Here is an 18,023-nt window from a genome sequence, read left to right on the forward strand (position 1 = left end):
CAAACAAACAAGAAGACCCGCGGCAATAAACTCAAGCTTGTTGATCTTTCTGTTCCCATTCAGCTCCACTCTTCGATCCTATGTCGATTGCACTGCTTTGTCTAGCTTGTGTGAGAAGTGTACTCGTAGCCTTGAAACGATGGGAACGAGGTAGTGGATCCAGGCTTGTGATACTGTACGCTACTGGCCGTGGAGCGGTTGTTGCTACACGAAAGTTAACCAGTCCACCCGTGCTGGCACTTTTCTCCAGCTCACCTCCTGCGATAGATTTGTGGCGAAGTGGTGCAAGCTTCTGTTGCAGTCGAGCAGCGACAACCCGGCGAAGCTTTTGCCGTTTTCCCTGCAGAGTGAGTCGCCGCTCGGTCACGACTGCGATGGAGTCGCGGTGGCCGTGAGAGCCTTCGGGGCAGCTCTTTGGCGGTGATAGTCTCCTGTGCATCTCCTGCAAGCGCTGGTCTTCATCCTGCACAAACTCCAGGTGCTCTTCAGTAGGACCGGCGAGTAGGATAGATGCTGCTTGAGGGGGCCCAAACCCTTTCTTCTCACTGAGAGTCTCTAGTAGATGCTGGAATGACTTCAGCTCTTGTTGATCAGCCGTCTCATCCGCACCTTTCCTCAACTTCCGCCTTGTACTTGCAGCTCCGGCCGACTCAGCTTCATCACTGGCATCATTCTCGTCATCTAAACCCTCCTCTTCATCCATCGTGTCGCTGTCATTGCCGGTAGAAGACCTCCGTCGACCATTGATCGCACTCCTTACACTACCGTTCGCTGACATTGCTCGAAGACTTGTCCTGGATACGACTGGGACTGTCGATTGCCCCTGGAACGACCTTGAGAGCATATTAAAGCGATCGATGAGGTAGTCGACCGTCTGAATCGCGCGTGACGGCTGCATCTTTTGGCCCGAGGACATGACTGCAATAGTGAACGTCGTGCCTGGCTCCATGGCGACAACCGACAAGTAAAAACCGACTCTTAGTGACATTGAATCGGGCTGCTTCGGGTAGAACGACCGCAACGAGGCTGTGCTGGCGTTAGATTCCACGATGGCAGCGGCGTGCTCTGTAGGTGCAGCATTGGCGGTGGCTGCCGTCACAACGCGGAGCAAGTCGTGAGGATAGAGAATAATTCGATGTCCTTCGCCAGCGGTTTTCGCCATCCTTTCGGAAGACCGCCACATGAAGTCCGTGCTGCAAGGAACTTTGGTGTCCGTGGACATGAACACTTCCGCATCTCCTCGTAGAGCGTGCATCTTCAACGTGATAATCGACCCGTGGCCTTCCGGCAAGTAGTAGAAGTGGAAAAACGCCGTGTCCTTGGCTTCCTTGAGGTCCCGTTGTACACTCACTCCGAGTTCGAGTTCCTCCGTGAGTTGACGACAGCTCTCGCGATGGATTCTTCGCAGTCGAAAGCTGGCATTCACTGCACCATTAGTTGCGTTCGTATTGGCAGAGGACATGAGGATGGTGTTGTGCCGCGAGTTTTGCAGGCGCTGAAGATCTTGGTCTCTCTGCTCCTGCCACTTCTTCCGAAGCCTTTTCTGTCGCTCTTCAGCCTCGCGCTGCTCCATTTGCTTCTTCTCGAGATCGTTCCTCATCGCCGCGAACATCTTAGACTCGGAGTCGTTGAAGAACTGCTGCCATTTCTGCTGCATCGCCGCTTCAGCCTCCGCCGTGAACGCGATACCTTCACCTAGAGCGTTCACTAGCCGCTCACCATAGAGAGCTCGCTCAGCATCTTCATCTAAACGTTTACGCTTGATTGGCTTGAGTGGGTCGGCCGTGATGATTTCCGGTTCGTCTTCCCCTTCGTCTTGAATTGATTCCAGATCGTCCAAATGAGGATGGTCGAGCGTGTTGAGCTGCTCCTTCCTTTGACGCAGGGTTGAATGGAGGCCGCTGTCACCTCTGGAATAAGACGCCTGCGGTTTCAACGGTATCGCTGCTTTCTTGGACTGTGCAGATATTGAGGACGGCAACGTTCCAGGCGACTGTGTCTCGCCTTCGCCCGATTGCCTACGAGGCTTCATACCGTATGACACGGGTTCATCATCGCTGCTGTAGATTGGATCATCCACGTCAAAGCCGCCTCCGCTACTCGCCGCATAGTTCTTCGTGTCAGAGCTCTTCTGAGCGTCCTCCTCATCGCTTTCGCTGTCATCGTTTGGGTTCCACATTGCTGTACGATAAGGGTTGTTCGTCACTGCGATGGAGTGCAGGAACGTTGGCTGTTGCGAGAACCGGAACGTGCGGTGGATCTGGATTTCCCCGGCTTTGATGACTTGAGGTTTGTATTCTGGCGCAGGACTATCATCGAGCGTATCGGGTTCCTCGCTTGCGGCATCACTTTCTGCACCTGGGTCAGGCTCAGGAGCTATCAGGGGTGTAGTTTCTTCAGGTGGAGCAGGGGCCGGAGTCACTTCTTCGACTACGACGGGCTCAACAGACTCAATAACAGCAACTTCAGGGACTGGTTCTGGAGGGATCACCGGTTCGATGACAGGTTCAACAACAGGATCTACGACAGGTTCGGCTACGGTAGTTTGCTCCACAGCTGGTTGCACGACGGGCGGCTCCACTACTTCGATAGGTACTTCGACCACAGGCTCAGGTTCAGCGGGAACTTCTTCAACAGGCATAGGGGTGGGCTCGGCAGGCTCCACAACTGGAGGAGTTGCCTCGAGGAGTTCAGTAGTGAAGTCGATAACATCAGCAACGATTTCGGGCTCGGGGCTCGAAATGATCATTTCATCGGCCTCACTTTCGCTAAATGGTGGGGGTTTCTCGCGCGTAGTTGCGATAGGAGCCACTGGTGTCGGTGGGCGAGGAGGGGGCGGAGCTACATGTAATAACTGCTCAGCCTCAAGTAGAGCTGCCGCCTCCTCCAGTTTGATTCGCTCTGATACAGCGCGTTGTAAATTACGAGATGATGGCCGCTTGAGCAAATCGTGTCGAGAGCTCGTTCGAGAGGCTGATTCCTCTGTCTCGACGGTGGGGACCACTACGACAGCAGTCGCGCTTCGTCTCTTTTCCAAGGCTGGCTTCGGCGACGGAGGTGTTAACTCCTCTACGCTTGGTTCTTCTGGGGCGACATCCTCCACCGGTACGGCACTCCGAGAGGAAGGTAGTGGTGGCTCACTGCCTAGAGGCACCTCTTCTGGTTCTCCCTGGTCCGGTGAGACGTCGTAGTCGATGGAGCCCTCTTCTTCTTCTTCACTTTCCTCCTCGCTGTCGAGGATTTGTGACGCTGGAAGTGCCCTTACTTCGTTCGCACCAACACGCCTGCGAACTGGATCCACCTGCGGAAATTGAATGTACATGTTCGTGTATGTTGCAGCGGACCCTCCCCGTGGTACCGCTTTATCCAGTGACCACGCATTCGCTTGAGCTGAAATTCCGTTCTGAACGAAACCACTCGTACTACTTGTCCCCGATAAAAAGTCACTGTTGCCGATGACAGACACACGTAGTGGGGCGACGGGCTTTGGTGTGGGCCCAATAGGACGGACGCCCATAACCACGGGCTCACGGCCACGGCGAGTCGAAGAAGTTGCTCGAAATTCCGCCTCCACTGAGACCGGTCGAAAGCGGTCTAATGCCGTCGTGCTTGCGGTCTGTCTAGTCGCAGGAACAGCACCATCGAGATACAAGCCAAGGGTTTTAGTCTTAGTCTCATGACTCAATAGTAGCTCTTGGGTGGACAGCGATCCCTTGAGCGTCTTACCAATATGAAAGACTCCGTCGTGCAGCCCACCCACACGGCGGCGATGCTGCCGCTCAGCCTTTTGGTCGATTGAGCTTTTGCCCACTCTTAGCCCCTTCGGTAGCAACAGTGTACACGATAGCTGCATGTAGTTCCAGACCATGTCACTTAGCTCCGGTAACACTTCCAACCGGTAGTCCCGACAAAACGATGGGATTTCGTGGAAATGAATCAAGCCTCGAGTCTTGACGCCAACAATGTAGAGCATCGCCCAGAAGTCTAGGTAACAGAGCTGTCCGTCGTGATTCAGGTCGATAAATCGTTTTCTGATAGCTACCACGGCATTCTCGAACGATTTGTCCTTTGAAGGAGCCACTTGTTCCACCACATCTCCTTCCGACCAGAGATAGCGCAGCTTGAACAAGAGGGCTTCGAAGTCACTGATGGCCATTGCCCCAACACGTTCGTGGTCGTAAAACACAAAGCAACTTAGCATCAGACGAAGTTTTTCTAGCAGATCGCCTTCCAATGCCGCGTCTCGCTGGGGATGGACGAATAAAAGCCTCTCCACCACTCGGAATTGAGCATTTTGCTGCTTCCATTCACCTACGAGGAGCCGCAAGAAGCGATGCAGCTCAATCCAAAGCGCAGGCCCACGGTAATAATGCGCAGCTTCGTTTGCTAAATCTGGTGAGTCCGTTCTCAGCAATTGCGTGGGTGTGCTCTGCGCGTATTCCTGCATAAAGAGCAGGATGTTCCTCAGAAACCCAGGACTAACCAGGGGATACAGCAAATTATCCTGGGCGCAGAGAAGAGCATGCTCAATCCGAATGAACTGCCAACGCGTTGTTCCAGCTGTCGCCGGTGTCACTTCAGCAGTGGTGGCACCGTATATATTTCCCCATTCACGTCCACGTAGTCGTCCCGAAAATGAGTCACCATTGACTATCATCCCACGCGAGTACAGCCACGAGTAGCAACACACGCACAACGCAACTAATGTACTAGGCGCCTGGTCATATTCGTCTGCATGCTCAGGAGTGTGGAGCCCCAGAAGCTCGCCAAAAACTGCAACGGCGTCGTATTCACGCAGATAATGGCACATGGACACGAAAAATAATTTCAGCTTCATCTCCACAGCGCTGCGCATTCCGTAGGTGGCTAGGAACACTTCAAAGAGGGCTCCGAAAATCGAGCATTCAGATGAACGCTCTTTTCTGGGGGATGACGTCTTGTACAAACGCGTATGAGCCGTAGCAGTGAGCTTGCTGTATACTTCGACGATAATATCAAACGTAGCTTGTCGCGAAAAGTGAGGAGCATACCCCGCACGCGGCAGGTCAATCGTGTGGAGTCGTTTATGACACACCTTGCACTTCGGACTACGTTGTGCAGCCCCCTCAGCGCGCTTCTGTGAGCCACCGCCGTCGCTCTTTGCTTTGATGGGGTCGGTCCAATTAATGCGCAACCGAGGTGCTGGTTGGCACCAGCAGTAGCCTTTCGACCAGAACTGTTGGAACATCGGTGATAGTCGAATACCGTTCACGAGCGGGCTCTCAAATATGCTTTCAATGGAATGATCGTAGCATCGAGCGTATTTGATGCGGCGTTGTTTCTTCGCTGAAGTTGTGGCACGAGCAGCTCTACTTGGGACAGCTCGCTCCTGTACTACTTGATTCTGATCCTGGATTGGCGTGGTATTCTTCTCATCACCACCCCTGTCATCCTCGTAGCCATTGTCATTGCTACCATCTTCGGCCTCCCCCTCCTCTTCCTCTTCCTCTTCACTGGATGATTCCTCGCCGCTGGTATGAATTAAAGAAGAGCTATTGGATGTAGTCTCGGTGATATTCGTCGCGAGGGGCTCAGAAACGTCGATTGCGTCTGCCGGATCAGCATGTGCATCGCCTCCGACGTGTGATTCAAACACTTTTGGGTCATGTTCGGCTGCTGAGCTGGCGGTCTCTAACAGCGGAGGGTCTACAAACCCGACTTCAGCAGATAAAGGATCATCTTCCAAGTCCGCCTTATCTCGCAAATCGGGACTTGGGGGCGTGTGCACAATCAAACTAATAGTCGGACTGGATGGTGATTGGTTGTGAGAAACAACTAACACGTTTTCTTCATCTGGAACATCCTCCCAGCGAACATACTTCTCACCGAGCAGGTTGAAAGTCACCACTGGCTTTCGTTTCGCCTGCTTCTTCTCACGTGAACGTTGAGCGCGTGCTTTTTTACTAAAGTAGTCTTTGCCTTTTATAGAGCGTGCCATCGTCGGCGCATCGAAAGATGGGCGGGGAGCTGTAGATATAGTGAGCAGTAGTTTTAGGATCTGAAGGGCTTCTTCTGAGTCCACGCGAGTTTGTGCAGTCAGTTTCAGGTCTTTTAAGCTTTTTGCAAGTGCAAATCCCACTCGTTTGACGTTCGGTAGCTCCGGTCGAAGAGCCAAGAGATGAGAGATACGATTAGCAGTCATTGTGCCCCCAGAGCCGTGGCGAGTAATATAGTCTTGCAGGTACTCGCGTAGTGTGTCGTCGTCGATCAACCGTCGCTGGAGTTTATCAGCACTTTTGCTTCCTCGAATGTGGCGCGGCATCACCTCGTTTCGTGAGTGGAATGTACTTTCGTCTTGCTCAGACAATCTTGTTGCTGGTGAACTGTCGGTCGCAGTCGTAGTCGTAATAGCACTTGAAGAAGCCGCTTCAAGGTGTAGCACAGCGGAGGGGACATGCAGCGTTAAGAATTCGTCTACCGATCGAGAAGTTGGGCCTGGCTGTATTGCTACATCGGTAGGATCTTCAACCGAACGGGTCGTGGGAGTGTTGGGGAACTCTTCGTCAATCATAGTGGTCGAATCGGCTTCGTTGGAGTCGTTAGAAATAGTTCTCACAATAACTTCAGGCTTTATCAGATACTTCATATCACACTTGCTACTTGGCGCAAAAGAAAATTTACAGACTTCGTGAGCAAGCGCGAGAATGGCCTGCTCCTTAACCAGGGCCATATCAACGATGGCGGCACCGATGTCGAAGTAGCGTTTTTCCTGCACACTACCCGTTTCCAGAATCTGCCATTGGATGACAGTCATATCCAGCGAACAGCTCAGGAACTCAGACGTCAATCCAGTCGGAACCACATCGCCGGCAATATGGCAGATCCTAGATACACGTCGCTCGTGCTTTGTTGAGACTCCAATTGCTTGAAACGATACTCGCTTTGTATCTACGCACCAACAGGCCAACCGACCATCTTCATACCCCGTGATCACATAAACCTTTGCACCGACTCGATCTGACGGACCTCTCATTATTTCGATACACGATGGAGTTGATGCGTAGCCTTCCGCAGCACCGCTGACATACCCGATCATTTTTAGCGATGGCACACTCCAAAGCTTGATAACTCCATCAGCAGCTACGGACGCCAGTACGGCGCGTTTCCCACGAGCTACAACATCCATACGTGCGATTTGAACTATATGCGATGAGTGAGCAGCTTGCGCCCTCACATTTGCTTTCTGCATCGATCTAAATGATAGATCACCGTACTGAAGTGCTTCTGCCTTCCAACCATAAAGTTTTCCGGTCTCGGTTCCAACGACAATCAACGTTTTATGGGCCTCAGCTTCATCACAAATTTCATCAGCGAGGGCTACAGGTGCACTGGCATGACCTAAATAAATATCTTCATACGACCGCGATGACAAATACCCGGTAGAATCTGCTTCAGTAAGCGCGCTCTTTTTGGTGATTGCACGTTGAAATGTGACAACCGATAGGGCGCTGATCTGGTCCGTGAGATGATTGTCTTGAAGTTTGAGAACGTGCTGCTCGTGTATCAAATCGTAGACGTCAACCACTCCACTACTCCACGCAATGACGACAAAAGGCTTCTGCATGTTGGCGTTCATCACTGTTTCAATGGAGCACACATGTGGTGACACGTCTGATCCATGCGGCATAATAAATAGTTGTTTCGTCGCAGATGATGCAGGGTTTGAAGAATCCTCAAGTGGGAAAATGCGGAGCTTACACACGGCTGTACTGCTGAGTGAGACAACTTTGGGCTCACCTTGCTGAGTAATTGCCCGTACTGAGTAGACCCCTTCGATGGAGTTGAACTCTTGCATCACGTAGAGAACGGTCTGAACTTTTAGCACGTGAATTACGTCCTCACGCACCACCAGCAAGAGATTCTCGAAGCAGCTGCCCATATCGATCGTGACGCACATCACCAGGGTCGTAAGTGGAGGGCCTAGCGTGTCGAGATTCTTGAACTTACTGGGACTTTCGTCCTTACCGATCTTCTCCTTTACCCCGGCATTAAATTTCCCAACCAAACTTAGCCTGGGATAGCGATGTTCTCCAGAAATCGTTCCACCCGAATTGCTGCCAAACATCTTCCGCTCGACCGAGAACATCCAGTGCCTCACGACCCCAGTATCTCTCTCCGCGACAATCACAATCACATCCGTCGAAGCTGCGGTTTCAGCCTCACCTGTAAGCCCTGGAGTTGGCGTCGTAGTGATCTCAATAGACGAAATGACCTCATCTTGCGCGTCCGCTACTCCCGATCCAGTGGGTTCGTACGTGTCGGCGTCAATTGTAAATAGCGCGGATCCATTCGTCCTGCTCCCGTTCACATTCCAGACCCTCAGTCCTCCCTTACAAAGCCCTACAAGCAGCCAATCTCCACACGGTGACAGCGCCATGGCAGTGATCTTCTCTCGCAGCATGACTCTCCTCGCCAGCACAAACTTCCCTCCACCCCCAGGCTGACTCTGTCTCCACTCCAGCAAAGCACTCGTTGTATCCGAGCAGTCACTCGCAGTGCCGTAGAGCTCCCGCAGCCCCTTCGACCCACAGATCAGCGCCAGCGTGTCTGGGTGCCGCAGCGACGTCCTCGTGTTCTCCACGAACAGCAGCGTCCTCGGGCGTTCGTTTCTGTCCTGCGTGGGCCACGTCATCTGTCTGTCATCCAGCCTCTTGGACAGCTGCAGGATCTCCACTACATTCTTCGGGGCGCTGGGCAGCATGGTCCCTCCTTCCTCTTCATGGCCCCTTGTGTCGCCTTTGAGGTGGCTGGCGAGCACCAGTTTGTCTGTGGAGGGGTCGAAGTGCGCGCACTGCAGCGAGTGCGTCTCTGGGCCGTGGTACACCAGCAATCGCCGCAGCGTCGCGGGCTCGAACAGCGCGACGCCGTGGGTCGTGGCCTTGGGCACTTTGGTCGCGCCTTTGGGCCTCGAGGCGCGGCTGTAGACGCACACGAACACGTCGAGCGACGGCGAGTACTGCAGCAGCACGCTGGGCACCACGAGCTCCTCCTTGGGCTGCTCGAGCCGCTTCTCCTGCTCCTCGTGCAGCTGCTGCAGCTGCAGCTCGAAGAATGATGATCGCTTGCGCGCGGCGGCGGTCGACGTTGAAGTTGAAGTTGCCTTTTCCTTGTGTCGCTTGGTGGTACTCTCGTCGTCATTTTTGTCAAAAAGGGGTACGCTCTTCAGCTCGCGCCGCAGCGAGAACAGCCGCAGCACGTGCGGCCGCAGCGGATGCGAGTCGAACGTCAGCACGTGGTGCCGCCGCGTGTCGTACGCCGCCGCGCGCAGGCTCAGCCCGCTGGCCGAGAGCTGGTGCCGCAGCTGCAGCGTCTCCTTGGCTTCGTACATATCGACGACCTCGACTTCCTCGTGGCAACGAGTGTACCCATTTTGAGTCTGCCAATCAAATAGCCCGAACTTAACCTTCGGTGGGTAAGTTCGCACCGTTCTATGCACAAAGTATCAATCAGCCCAAATGGATACATCTCATTAGTCAAATTGAGCGGCGATGCAGGAAGGGCGCAATGCGCGTCGTGTGATGGCTACAGCGACGCTGGCGGTGGCGCTGCTGGCTGCGCAGACGCAGGCAGGCGTGATCCACGTTAAGGTGCACGGCGCGCAGTTGAGAGGGGGCGCACAGACGGCCAGGAAGCAGGCGCTGGCCCTGGCTGAAACGACGGAGACCCAGACCTCCATGTGCGAGCTTGTCGGAGCGTGCCTGCAGGGTGCCTAGCAAGCTCTGACAATAGTTTGGTGGTGTCTGTTGCAGTGACTGGACGGGCCAAGGGCTGACGTCGTGGGGTGAGGTGGAGGGGAACTTGACGTCCACGGTGGAGACGCTGTACGGTTGGCCGAAGAGTGAATGGGTGGTGAGACTGGCGGCGGGGGAATGTACTGATGGTGGCTGGTGTTGATGTAGAAACATTTCTTCCAATGCGCTGGGGGCGGTTGTGTTCACGGAGACATTCGAGGAGCTGCAGACACTGTACGAGGGATGCTTCTGTCTAGGTGGGGGAGAATTTAGAGCTAATGGGCGTCGGGCTGATGTCGTAGGGATTGTTCGAATGCGTCGCTGACGCAGCTGAGCGTGAACATGACGTACTTGGAGACGGTGAACGCGTCGCATAACTTCTTGCCGTCGTTTGAGGAGATTGAGTTGGCCACGACGGTCGAGACGCTGTGAGTGACGGGAGCGCTGGTGCACTGAGGTGCTGGATAGGGGGTCTAACAGGACGTCGTTTCGGCCTTAGGGATTTGTCGTGGAACCAGTTGTCGGACTGGAAGAATTTCAAAGTGCCACGAGACTTGAGGGTTTTGTACGTGCTTCGATGAGAGGGGAATACGAGGCCTTGGAGCTGATCTGCTAGTGCGATGTTTGTTTCACAGAATTGCCAGCCACAACGCAATTGGAGACTTATCGGGCTCCAATTTATCGTCATTGGCCGACTTGACATCAATGTAAGTACCCTGCGCGCGGAACTTCTTACTGGGTTTGATTGAGTGATCCACTAATCCTTCTCCTCCCTTTACTTGTGCAGTGACTTGTCGTTCAACGATTTGACCGCTGTGGTAGGGGTGATTTTTCCGAGCAACCTTACATCGCTGTACGCACCCTGTATGTAGTCTATCTAGGCAATGCCGAGATTATTAACAAGAACGTAACGTGTTTGTCTCCAGCGACCTGAGCAACAACAGCATCGAGACCTTCGAGGTTCGTGAGACCGACCTGGCGTTGCTGTCCAGCCTCACCTCCTTCAAGATGGACGACCTCCAGCAATCTGATTGCCCGACTAGTGGTGCTACAACAGAATCAATCGGCAATGCCCAGATTTGTGTTGTCTCTGGTACGATCGTGGTCAATATTCTTTGTGAAGGAGTCTCACTCTAACTACTCCGTGCGTTGTTGTAGACTCTGTGTTCCAAACGGCGTACTTCCGCACTAAAAGTGGTAGGTGTATCCACCGGATCAATTGGACGGGTCTTCTCAACGCCCATCTAATCACCTTGTGTAATTATTGTTGTCCTGTTCCAGCGTGGCAAGCAAACTCTACTATCGTGTATCTGAGTGTGATCGTGAGCGCCCTGATAAGTCTCTGGTTCGTCGCATTGCTGGTAGCTCACACGATTGAAAGGCGCCGGCAGCATGTGGCCGAAAAGAAGAAGATTCCCGATGACATGCAACGCGACACAGTGGAGATCTCGTCATCTCTTACCGCATCGAGACATTGGTCTTTGTCAAAAGAAGGCGACTTGCCCAACGACGTGCGCTTCGACAACGACTTTGCCTCGCTCCGCATCGACCCGTCCGATGTTATGCAAGTGCGCACTCTCGCTCACGGCAGTTTTGCGATGGCGTCGCTGGTCTATCTCGGAGACAAGCAGGCAGTCATGAAGAAGGTGACAGTTCACACGCAGGGCCAGGATCGAGACCAGATGATCGCGTTCATGGACGAAATCCGCGTGTGCGCGAAGCTGGAGCACCCGAAGGTCGTGGCCTTCCTCGGCATCATGTGGGCCAGCCTCTCGGACCTCTCGGCCATCGTCGAATACATCCCTCGAGGCAGCTTGGCAGTGTTCCTGAAGGAGAAGAAACCAGCGCGGAAAAACTCACGACCGACATTCACGTGGCTCGAGTCGTCGAACGAGACGCCGAGCAAACTTTCGTTCGCTCTGCAAATGTCGGAGGCTCTTGTTTATCTACAGAGCTTTGCGCCTCCAGTGATCCACGGACACCTGAAAGCAGACAGTGTGCTGCTCGGATCGTCGTGGGAGATCAAGCTGAACCGACTTGGCTACATGTTGAACACATCGTCGTTATCCATGGAGGACCGCGCGTGGGTTGCGCCCGAGGTGCTCGCAAGCGGCGACTTTGACGAGAAGTCGGACGTCTACTCGCTCGGTGTGGTGATGTCCGAGCTGGATCGCTGCAAGCTGCCGTATTCGCGCAAGGCGTCGCGCCGACAGAGCGTGGATGATGCGACTGCCTTCAAGCCAAAGTTCCGAGACGACTGCCCGCCCGAAATCCTCGAGATCGCGCAGAGCTGTCTTCGAGACGACCCCGCCGAGCGTCCTACGGCGATGGAGCTCCACTACTCCCTTCGTCAGCTTCAGCGTCAAAGCCAGGGTCAGTAGGTCGGTAGGTTCTTAGGTATAGTTGCAGTGGTATAAGTCACTTATACCACACACACTTATAATAAGTGTGTGTGTGGATCATTAGGCGCAGGTGACTTATTTCTCTTAGAGCTGAGTTTTCTTTCATTCATGAGAGTGGTTGCTGCACCCGTCCACTGGAGTCATCTTTTGAATTGTCCGCACTAATAACCTAACCACGCTTCTGACCTCCATCCGAACTTCGTATACGCGGTATACTTTCGACTTTCAACCATTCATTCCTAAAACTGCGGCGAGCCGCCACACGCATGAATCCCCCCCCGCCGCGCGGTCGCCCTGTTGGCCGTACAAGCATGCGCATGATGCCGACGACTACCGGTAGCGCCTAGTGGTGCTGCAGCGACACTTCGTGGCGACACGATGACGTGGAGCGCTCCCTGGCTGGCTGGCAAGACTGCGGTCGGCGCAACACAAAAGGCGTCAGAGCCCCCCCTTCCTCCCTGCGCGCGTTTGAAGAGATGCACGAGCATCAGACCACCTCTCAGTCCTGTCAGGCAAGTAACTGTTCGGGGGAGATCTATGCATCACTTGGTGTATTCGTACTCGTGTCTGTACGCGCAGCGGCCAGCTTTAACCGGCGGAGACAGAAGGCACTTCCTGCTCCGCTTTCAAACAGCTTTACCAGGAGAACAAGCGAAAGAGCGCAAGCAGAATGCGTGAGACTTCAGCGTTTGGGATCAGTTCGAGGGCGGGGCTATCGTCAGTCGGGTACAGTGGTATCAGTCGGGGAAAATAAGCTTCCAGTCGGGCAGTCGGGTACGGTGACGGGTGACGGTGTTCTCAGTCGGGTACCGGTGGTGATGTTTGTTGTTTGCTTGGCTAGGTCAACGCATGCGCTCAAGTTGTTTACCTGTACAAGACTACAGCTCGTGGCGTGACCACAAGAATCTTGCGAGCTGTTGGTAGGAGTTAACGTAAGAGAACGATGGAAAAAACAATGTAATGGACTGTCCGAGATGTGTAGTGTCCTGTACTGTTCGAAAATTCGCTCCCCGTAAGCTATGCACTTAAGCCATTTCACTTAGAGCCTCAGAGACCATTTGCAACCGAAGCAAAGCATAGGTCTGCAATGTTCGGCGCGTGGGCCGGAAGGTATGCCTAAGTAGGAGTTTCTATCTAATCCAGATACCTCGCCTGGCCGAGCCGAGGACTTAGCGTAAGGCTCGAGGGGGTGGGGCAGGTCGCGCAGCGGCGCCCCTCGAAGTGCCGTTGCTAAGTCCACAGGCGAGAGCCAACGTGAGAGTGTCCTACCCTCTTTAACATCAAGTAACAAGTCCTTAGTCTCTTTGGTGGTCGGCATTGGGCCTTCTCGAACATTCTTCATCTAACCGGTCTATACATGGAGTATACAACTTGCTTCAGTTTTGGTCGGTTCTTGACGGTCGTGGTCGGGCGCAAACGGGTACAATAGTCTCGTCACAGCCTAGTTTTCCATATGGTGGACGGGTTCAGCAACAAGTGCCTTCATTCATTGAAGTGCGCGCCCGTCCTTAGGGTGGTCAATTTGCTAAGTTTTAGCGGAATGCCCCTTTACACTGCATGCGCTGGTCTACCGAATGAACGAGGAGTGCTCGAGCGTCGAAATCTGACGTTGCAGGCAAGTTACTGCACCTTTCAAAGATCGCGTGAGTTCGCTGTATCCCCCTTCAGTGCCAAACTTCACAATGACGCGACGTATAGCACGAAATTTGTAGGTGGCATATGATAAGTTGTGGTCTGGCTCACCCCGTTTTGTGGTCGAGGACCTCTGTGTTGAAGTGAATTCCACGGTCGCAGCTGGACCATGCACTTATTTCGCCGCGAGGACTAAGACTGAGTCCCAAGGGCCTTCAGAGGTTTTCTGCTCAACGCTACATGGATACCGTACCGACCGAGTATGGGGCCTTTCACGACCATGAACACGGCAACTCCTAGCACCGGATCGGACTGTTGCATTGAAGCAACGCAGCGCCTCAAAGCCTGGCCCCTCCGAAAGCTCACAACATCGAAGATTCCGCGATCGCCGACCCATTCGCACATTAGGGAGTCACGCCACGCGTGTAAGTCGCGACGGATAGCCTCGAGTCGCCTAAAGAAACGTCCGCCGTAGAGTTCCAAGATAGGATCGGACGCTGGGGGAACCTCTCTAGGATCTCTGGCGAGGCTTTGACTCCAAGCCCGGTCGATCGAACAACGTGAGTTCGCCCCGACTATCGCGGACACACACGCAGAGACACTGCAAAACAGGAGAAACTTTAGAGGACCCCTCGGCCGCTTATACAGCGAGACAAGCGGCGTGAAATTCATTGTATCAAAAGCAGCAGGGGCTCAATCCAACTTTCTCACCGCAATAATGGTCATCGTACATGTGTAATTCATACATGTGCCCAAAAGTACTCCACTGGTACAGCGAGTTCTGCGAAACCATAATGCAAAACAGGCTGTCAGCGACAGCAAACGAGGAGGTCACTCGGGTCGACTTGCCTGCCCGACACCGTAAGCACTCAAACCTGTTTGTATTGGGATCCGCAGGGAGCGCGGCACACAAAGGGGGTGGATTGGCAAAGTTTCATCGCGTCTTGAGTTCACTATGGAGCAAAGCGTTGAGAGAGGCAGAAATTACTTCCAGCGTCAAGACAGTGCGGTTTGTATAGGGCAATTCCGGCAATTCCCCGCCCAAACTCCCGAGAAACCCCATCCGTCCCAGCTTCCGCTTATCGCGGGCCATCTGGCCGCTCCAAACAGCAAAACAATCCCTTAGAGAACGGCCAGGCCATACTCGAGCGCAGTCAAGGGCTCCGATCTCAAGAAAGCGCCACCTGGAATGCCAGAATAAAACGGGCTCGCCAAACATTTCGCGCTTGACGTACAACTCGCCCAAAGCCTGGTTACGATGCCCGTTTGCAACAGTTCGGCGCTCAAACGACAAACCGCTCGCTAGGCAGCAAGCAGATCAGCTCCAGCCCAGCTTTCGGTTTACTCTCCAACCCCCCTACGCGACACACAGCGTCCCGAACAGTGAATAGCAATGGTGCAGTGGAGACTTGTGTGCGGCCTCGCCGCGCTGTACGCCGCTGGAACGGTGAAGGCCCTGCCCATCGACCAGGACCCCGTCGACACGACCGATGAGCTCGTGATGCTGGACGGCAAGTTCCCCGGTTACGGTGCGTATATGGATGTGGACACCAAGCCCAACTCGGCCACTCTCGGCACGGGCGTTGGTAGCGTTGGCGGCGAGGCCAACTACAACCCGGGCCAGCTGCACGCGCCCCGACAGGAGCGTCGCCGACTGGAGGTGACCAAGAGCACAGACATGAAAAAGCTCGAGACGTTCTTTGGCCTCGAGCTCGAGACGGACATCACCAAGCTGCCCACCAAGTACCAGCACGACCCGATCCCGTGGCCCAGCAGCTACTGGCCCGTGTACGCCGACAGCCTCAACTACAAATGGGCCAAGGGCCAGCCCAGCCCCGCCGAGAAGTACGCGACGGCGTTCGGCCACGACGCCACCAAGATGATGGACGCCATCTCCGCCAAGAACGGCATCGACTCGCAGTCCAAGCGCAAGAAGTGCACGACCGACGCCGAGTGCAAGCCCCTCAAGGACGGCAGCGTGTGCGCCAAGCGTAACGGCCAGGAGTCGGGCTACTGCATCCCGACGTGGTTCGGTATCTGTCACGCCTGGGCCCCGGCCGCCATTCTCGAGGCCGAGCCCACCTGCGCCGTGGAGCGCAACGGCACCAAGTTCGAGCCGTACGACATCAAGGCCCTGATCACGCTCGCGTACGACGGCTCCAAGATCCCGACCATCTTCACGGGCTCGCGCTTCAACGGCAACGACAACGCGCCCAACAACACGGACGAGTACGGCCGCTTCTTCGACGACCGCCGTCGTGATATCTCGCCCGGCTACTTCCACGTCGCCGTGACCAACATCATGGGCCGCTTTAACCACAGCTTCGTCGTCGACATCACGGCCGGCAACGAGGTGTGGAACCAGCCCGTGCGCAGCTACGAGATCCTGCGTCTGTCGTGGACGACCCCCAAGGCCGCCGCCAAGAAATATTTCAACGTGGACAAGTACCCGTTCAACGACGCCGCCACCAAGATCGCCGTCGTCACCACGCGCTTCAGCTGGATCGTCGAGTCCGGCGTGAACGGCCCCCTCGTCGCCACGGGCATCGTGGACAAGTACACGACCAGCGCCGACTACGAGTACATCCTCGAGACGGACGAGACGTACCAGATTCTGGGCGGCGAGTGGCTCTCGGGCTCCAAGGCCAACCACCCCGACTTCCTGTGGCTGCCGGCTAGCAAGCCCGACAACGCGACGGTCACCTCGGTGGGCCTCGTGTACTCGGAGATCGAGGGTCTGCTGGACGAGTCTGTGAGCGGCGACTGCAAGAGCGGTGGCGCGGGCCAGTCGTCGACCACGACGAGAGCCCCGGCCTCTTCGACCGAGTCCTCCGCCGCCACCTCGACCGCTGCCTCCACTGCCGAGTCGACCGCTGCCTCCACTTCGACCGAGTCCTCTGCTGCTGAGTCCAACGACGACTCTGCTGCTGCATCGAGCGAGAACTCCGCTGCCGAGTCCAACGAGTCTTCCGGTGCTGCGTCCACGGAAGCGCCTGCCACGGAAGCGCCTGCCACGGAAGCGCCTGCCACGGAAGCTCCGGCGGCTAACTCAACGGCGGCCTCGACAGCGTCGTCCTCTTCCTAGATCCGAAATCGAGTTCTTTATCTCTGTGCATATCAGGCGTACATCGGCGTGGCCTCCAAAGCATAAGTGAGGCAATAAAGCATGTTTGTAGATGACACCTACTTTGCACCAACACCTCGCGTACCATACCATTACACAAGCTCCTTACCTGCTGTCATCACATTTCGTCACACACGAGTTTATAATGAGCCGCCTCACGCGCTCGTACTCACGTGCCGAATCGATTCGGTCAGCGTAGCCTTGCGTGACGAAACGAGCAAAGCACCAGGAGCTGCCAAGTCTTGCAATAGACGCCACAACTCCTTCGCCGTTGGTCGGTCTTCGGGGTCGTAGCTCAGGCACATTCTCGCCAGGTCCAGGATCGCTCGCGGACAGTCCGAGTGGAAGGCAGGAGTCACTCCCTTCTCGCTCACCGCCAATGCTAGCGCTGCGTTGGACGACAACAAACTCTTGAGCTCCTCGTCTGTGGCACTCGAAGAGGACACAAACGAAGTCATCCCCGAGGCGGAGAGCGAGCTGGCAACGCCCAAAGTGTACGGTTTGGTGCACGTGTCCAGCTCGCACATGACGATGCCAAACGAGTAAATGTCCGCCTTCTGGTCGTAGCGCGCGCCTTTGATCACCTCGGGCGCGATCCACGCTGCAGTACCGACCTCTGCCGTTTGCGGGCCGCCAGAGGACACCCCTCGCTTGTCGTCTCTCTGCTTCCGCCGCTTGCTGACTCCGAAGTCGCTGATCTTGGCCACCCACTTGTTGCTCAGCAGCACGTTCTGCGCCTTCAAGTCGCGGTGCATGATGGGTTCTGCAAACGAGTGAAGGTACACCAAGGCGTCTGCAATGTCCAACGCCACGGTCAGCTTGCTGTGCGCGAAGCCCGAGTCTTCCTCGGTAGTCCAGTTCCAGCCTCGACGCTGGCTGTCGAGCATCCGTTGTCTCTCCAGGAACTGGGCCAAGTCCCCATTGGGCATGTACTCGATCACAAGCGACAGATCTGCTAGTGACGACCAGGAAATGCCACGGAACGCGACGATCTTGGGGTGGTTCAGACTGGCATACAGGCGGATTTCTCGCGTAAAGCGCTGAAGCTCGCGCACGCTTTTCGCCTTCTCGGGCGCCACCTGCTTCATCACAATT

The 18,023-nt window shown here is 55.0% G+C and overlaps 5 protein-coding genes across 5 annotated transcripts in view; 2 read left to right on the plus strand and 3 right to left on the minus strand.

The window, feature by feature from the left end:
- Window positions 1-31: 31 nt before the first annotated feature.
- PHYSODRAFT_533528 (hypothetical protein) lies at window positions 32-1,612 on the minus strand (the record flags this gene model as incomplete). The annotated part of the gene is made up of 3 exons (XM_009540654.1): window positions 32-649; window positions 812-1,000; window positions 1,100-1,612. The coding sequence occupies 3 exons, from the start codon at window positions 1,610-1,612 to the stop codon at window positions 32-34; spliced, it is 1,320 nt and encodes a 439-aa protein (XP_009538949.1).
- A 1,603-nt stretch (window positions 1,613-3,215) lies between these two features.
- Window positions 3,216-9,367, minus strand: PHYSODRAFT_320107 (hypothetical protein; the record flags this gene model as incomplete). The annotated part of the gene is made up of 3 exons (XM_009540655.1): window positions 3,216-3,301; window positions 3,469-5,320; window positions 5,699-9,367. 3 exons carry the CDS (start codon window positions 9,365-9,367, stop codon window positions 3,216-3,218), a joined length of 5,607 nt encoding a protein of 1,868 aa, XP_009538950.1.
- Window positions 9,368-9,936: 569 nt separating this feature from the next.
- Window positions 9,937-12,151, plus strand: PHYSODRAFT_533515 (hypothetical protein; the record flags this gene model as incomplete). The annotated part of the gene is made up of 8 exons (XM_009540656.1): window positions 9,937-10,004; window positions 10,073-10,198; window positions 10,270-10,335; window positions 10,406-10,477; window positions 10,558-10,623; window positions 10,697-10,863; window positions 10,929-10,967; window positions 11,052-12,151. Coding segments are annotated over 8 exons (1,704 nt in total), but the record flags the coding sequence as incomplete, so codon positions are not given.
- A 3,046-nt stretch (window positions 12,152-15,197) lies between these two features.
- PHYSODRAFT_533879 (hypothetical protein) lies at window positions 15,198-16,889 on the plus strand (the record flags this gene model as incomplete). The annotated part of the gene is made up of 1 exon (XM_009540657.1): window positions 15,198-16,889. One exon carries the CDS (start codon window positions 15,198-15,200, stop codon window positions 16,887-16,889), a length of 1,692 nt encoding a protein of 563 aa, XP_009538952.1.
- A 194-nt stretch (window positions 16,890-17,083) lies between these two features.
- The window catches only part of PHYSODRAFT_533809 (hypothetical protein), a gene marked incomplete at both ends in the record, with an annotated part of 2,657 nt that continues 1,717 nt past the window's right edge, over window positions 17,084-18,023 (minus strand). The window contains one exon of the mRNA XM_009540658.1: window positions 17,084-18,010. Coding sequence (XP_009538953.1) covers window positions 17,084-18,010 — 927 coding nt within the window. The remainder of the gene's footprint in view (window positions 18,011-18,023) is intronic.

This window comes from Phytophthora sojae (genome assembly GCF_000149755.1).
Source record: "Phytophthora sojae unplaced genomic scaffold PHYSOscaffold_16, whole genome shotgun sequence".
Taxonomy (NCBI): domain Eukaryota; phylum Oomycota; class Peronosporomycetes; order Peronosporales; family Peronosporaceae; genus Phytophthora; species Phytophthora sojae.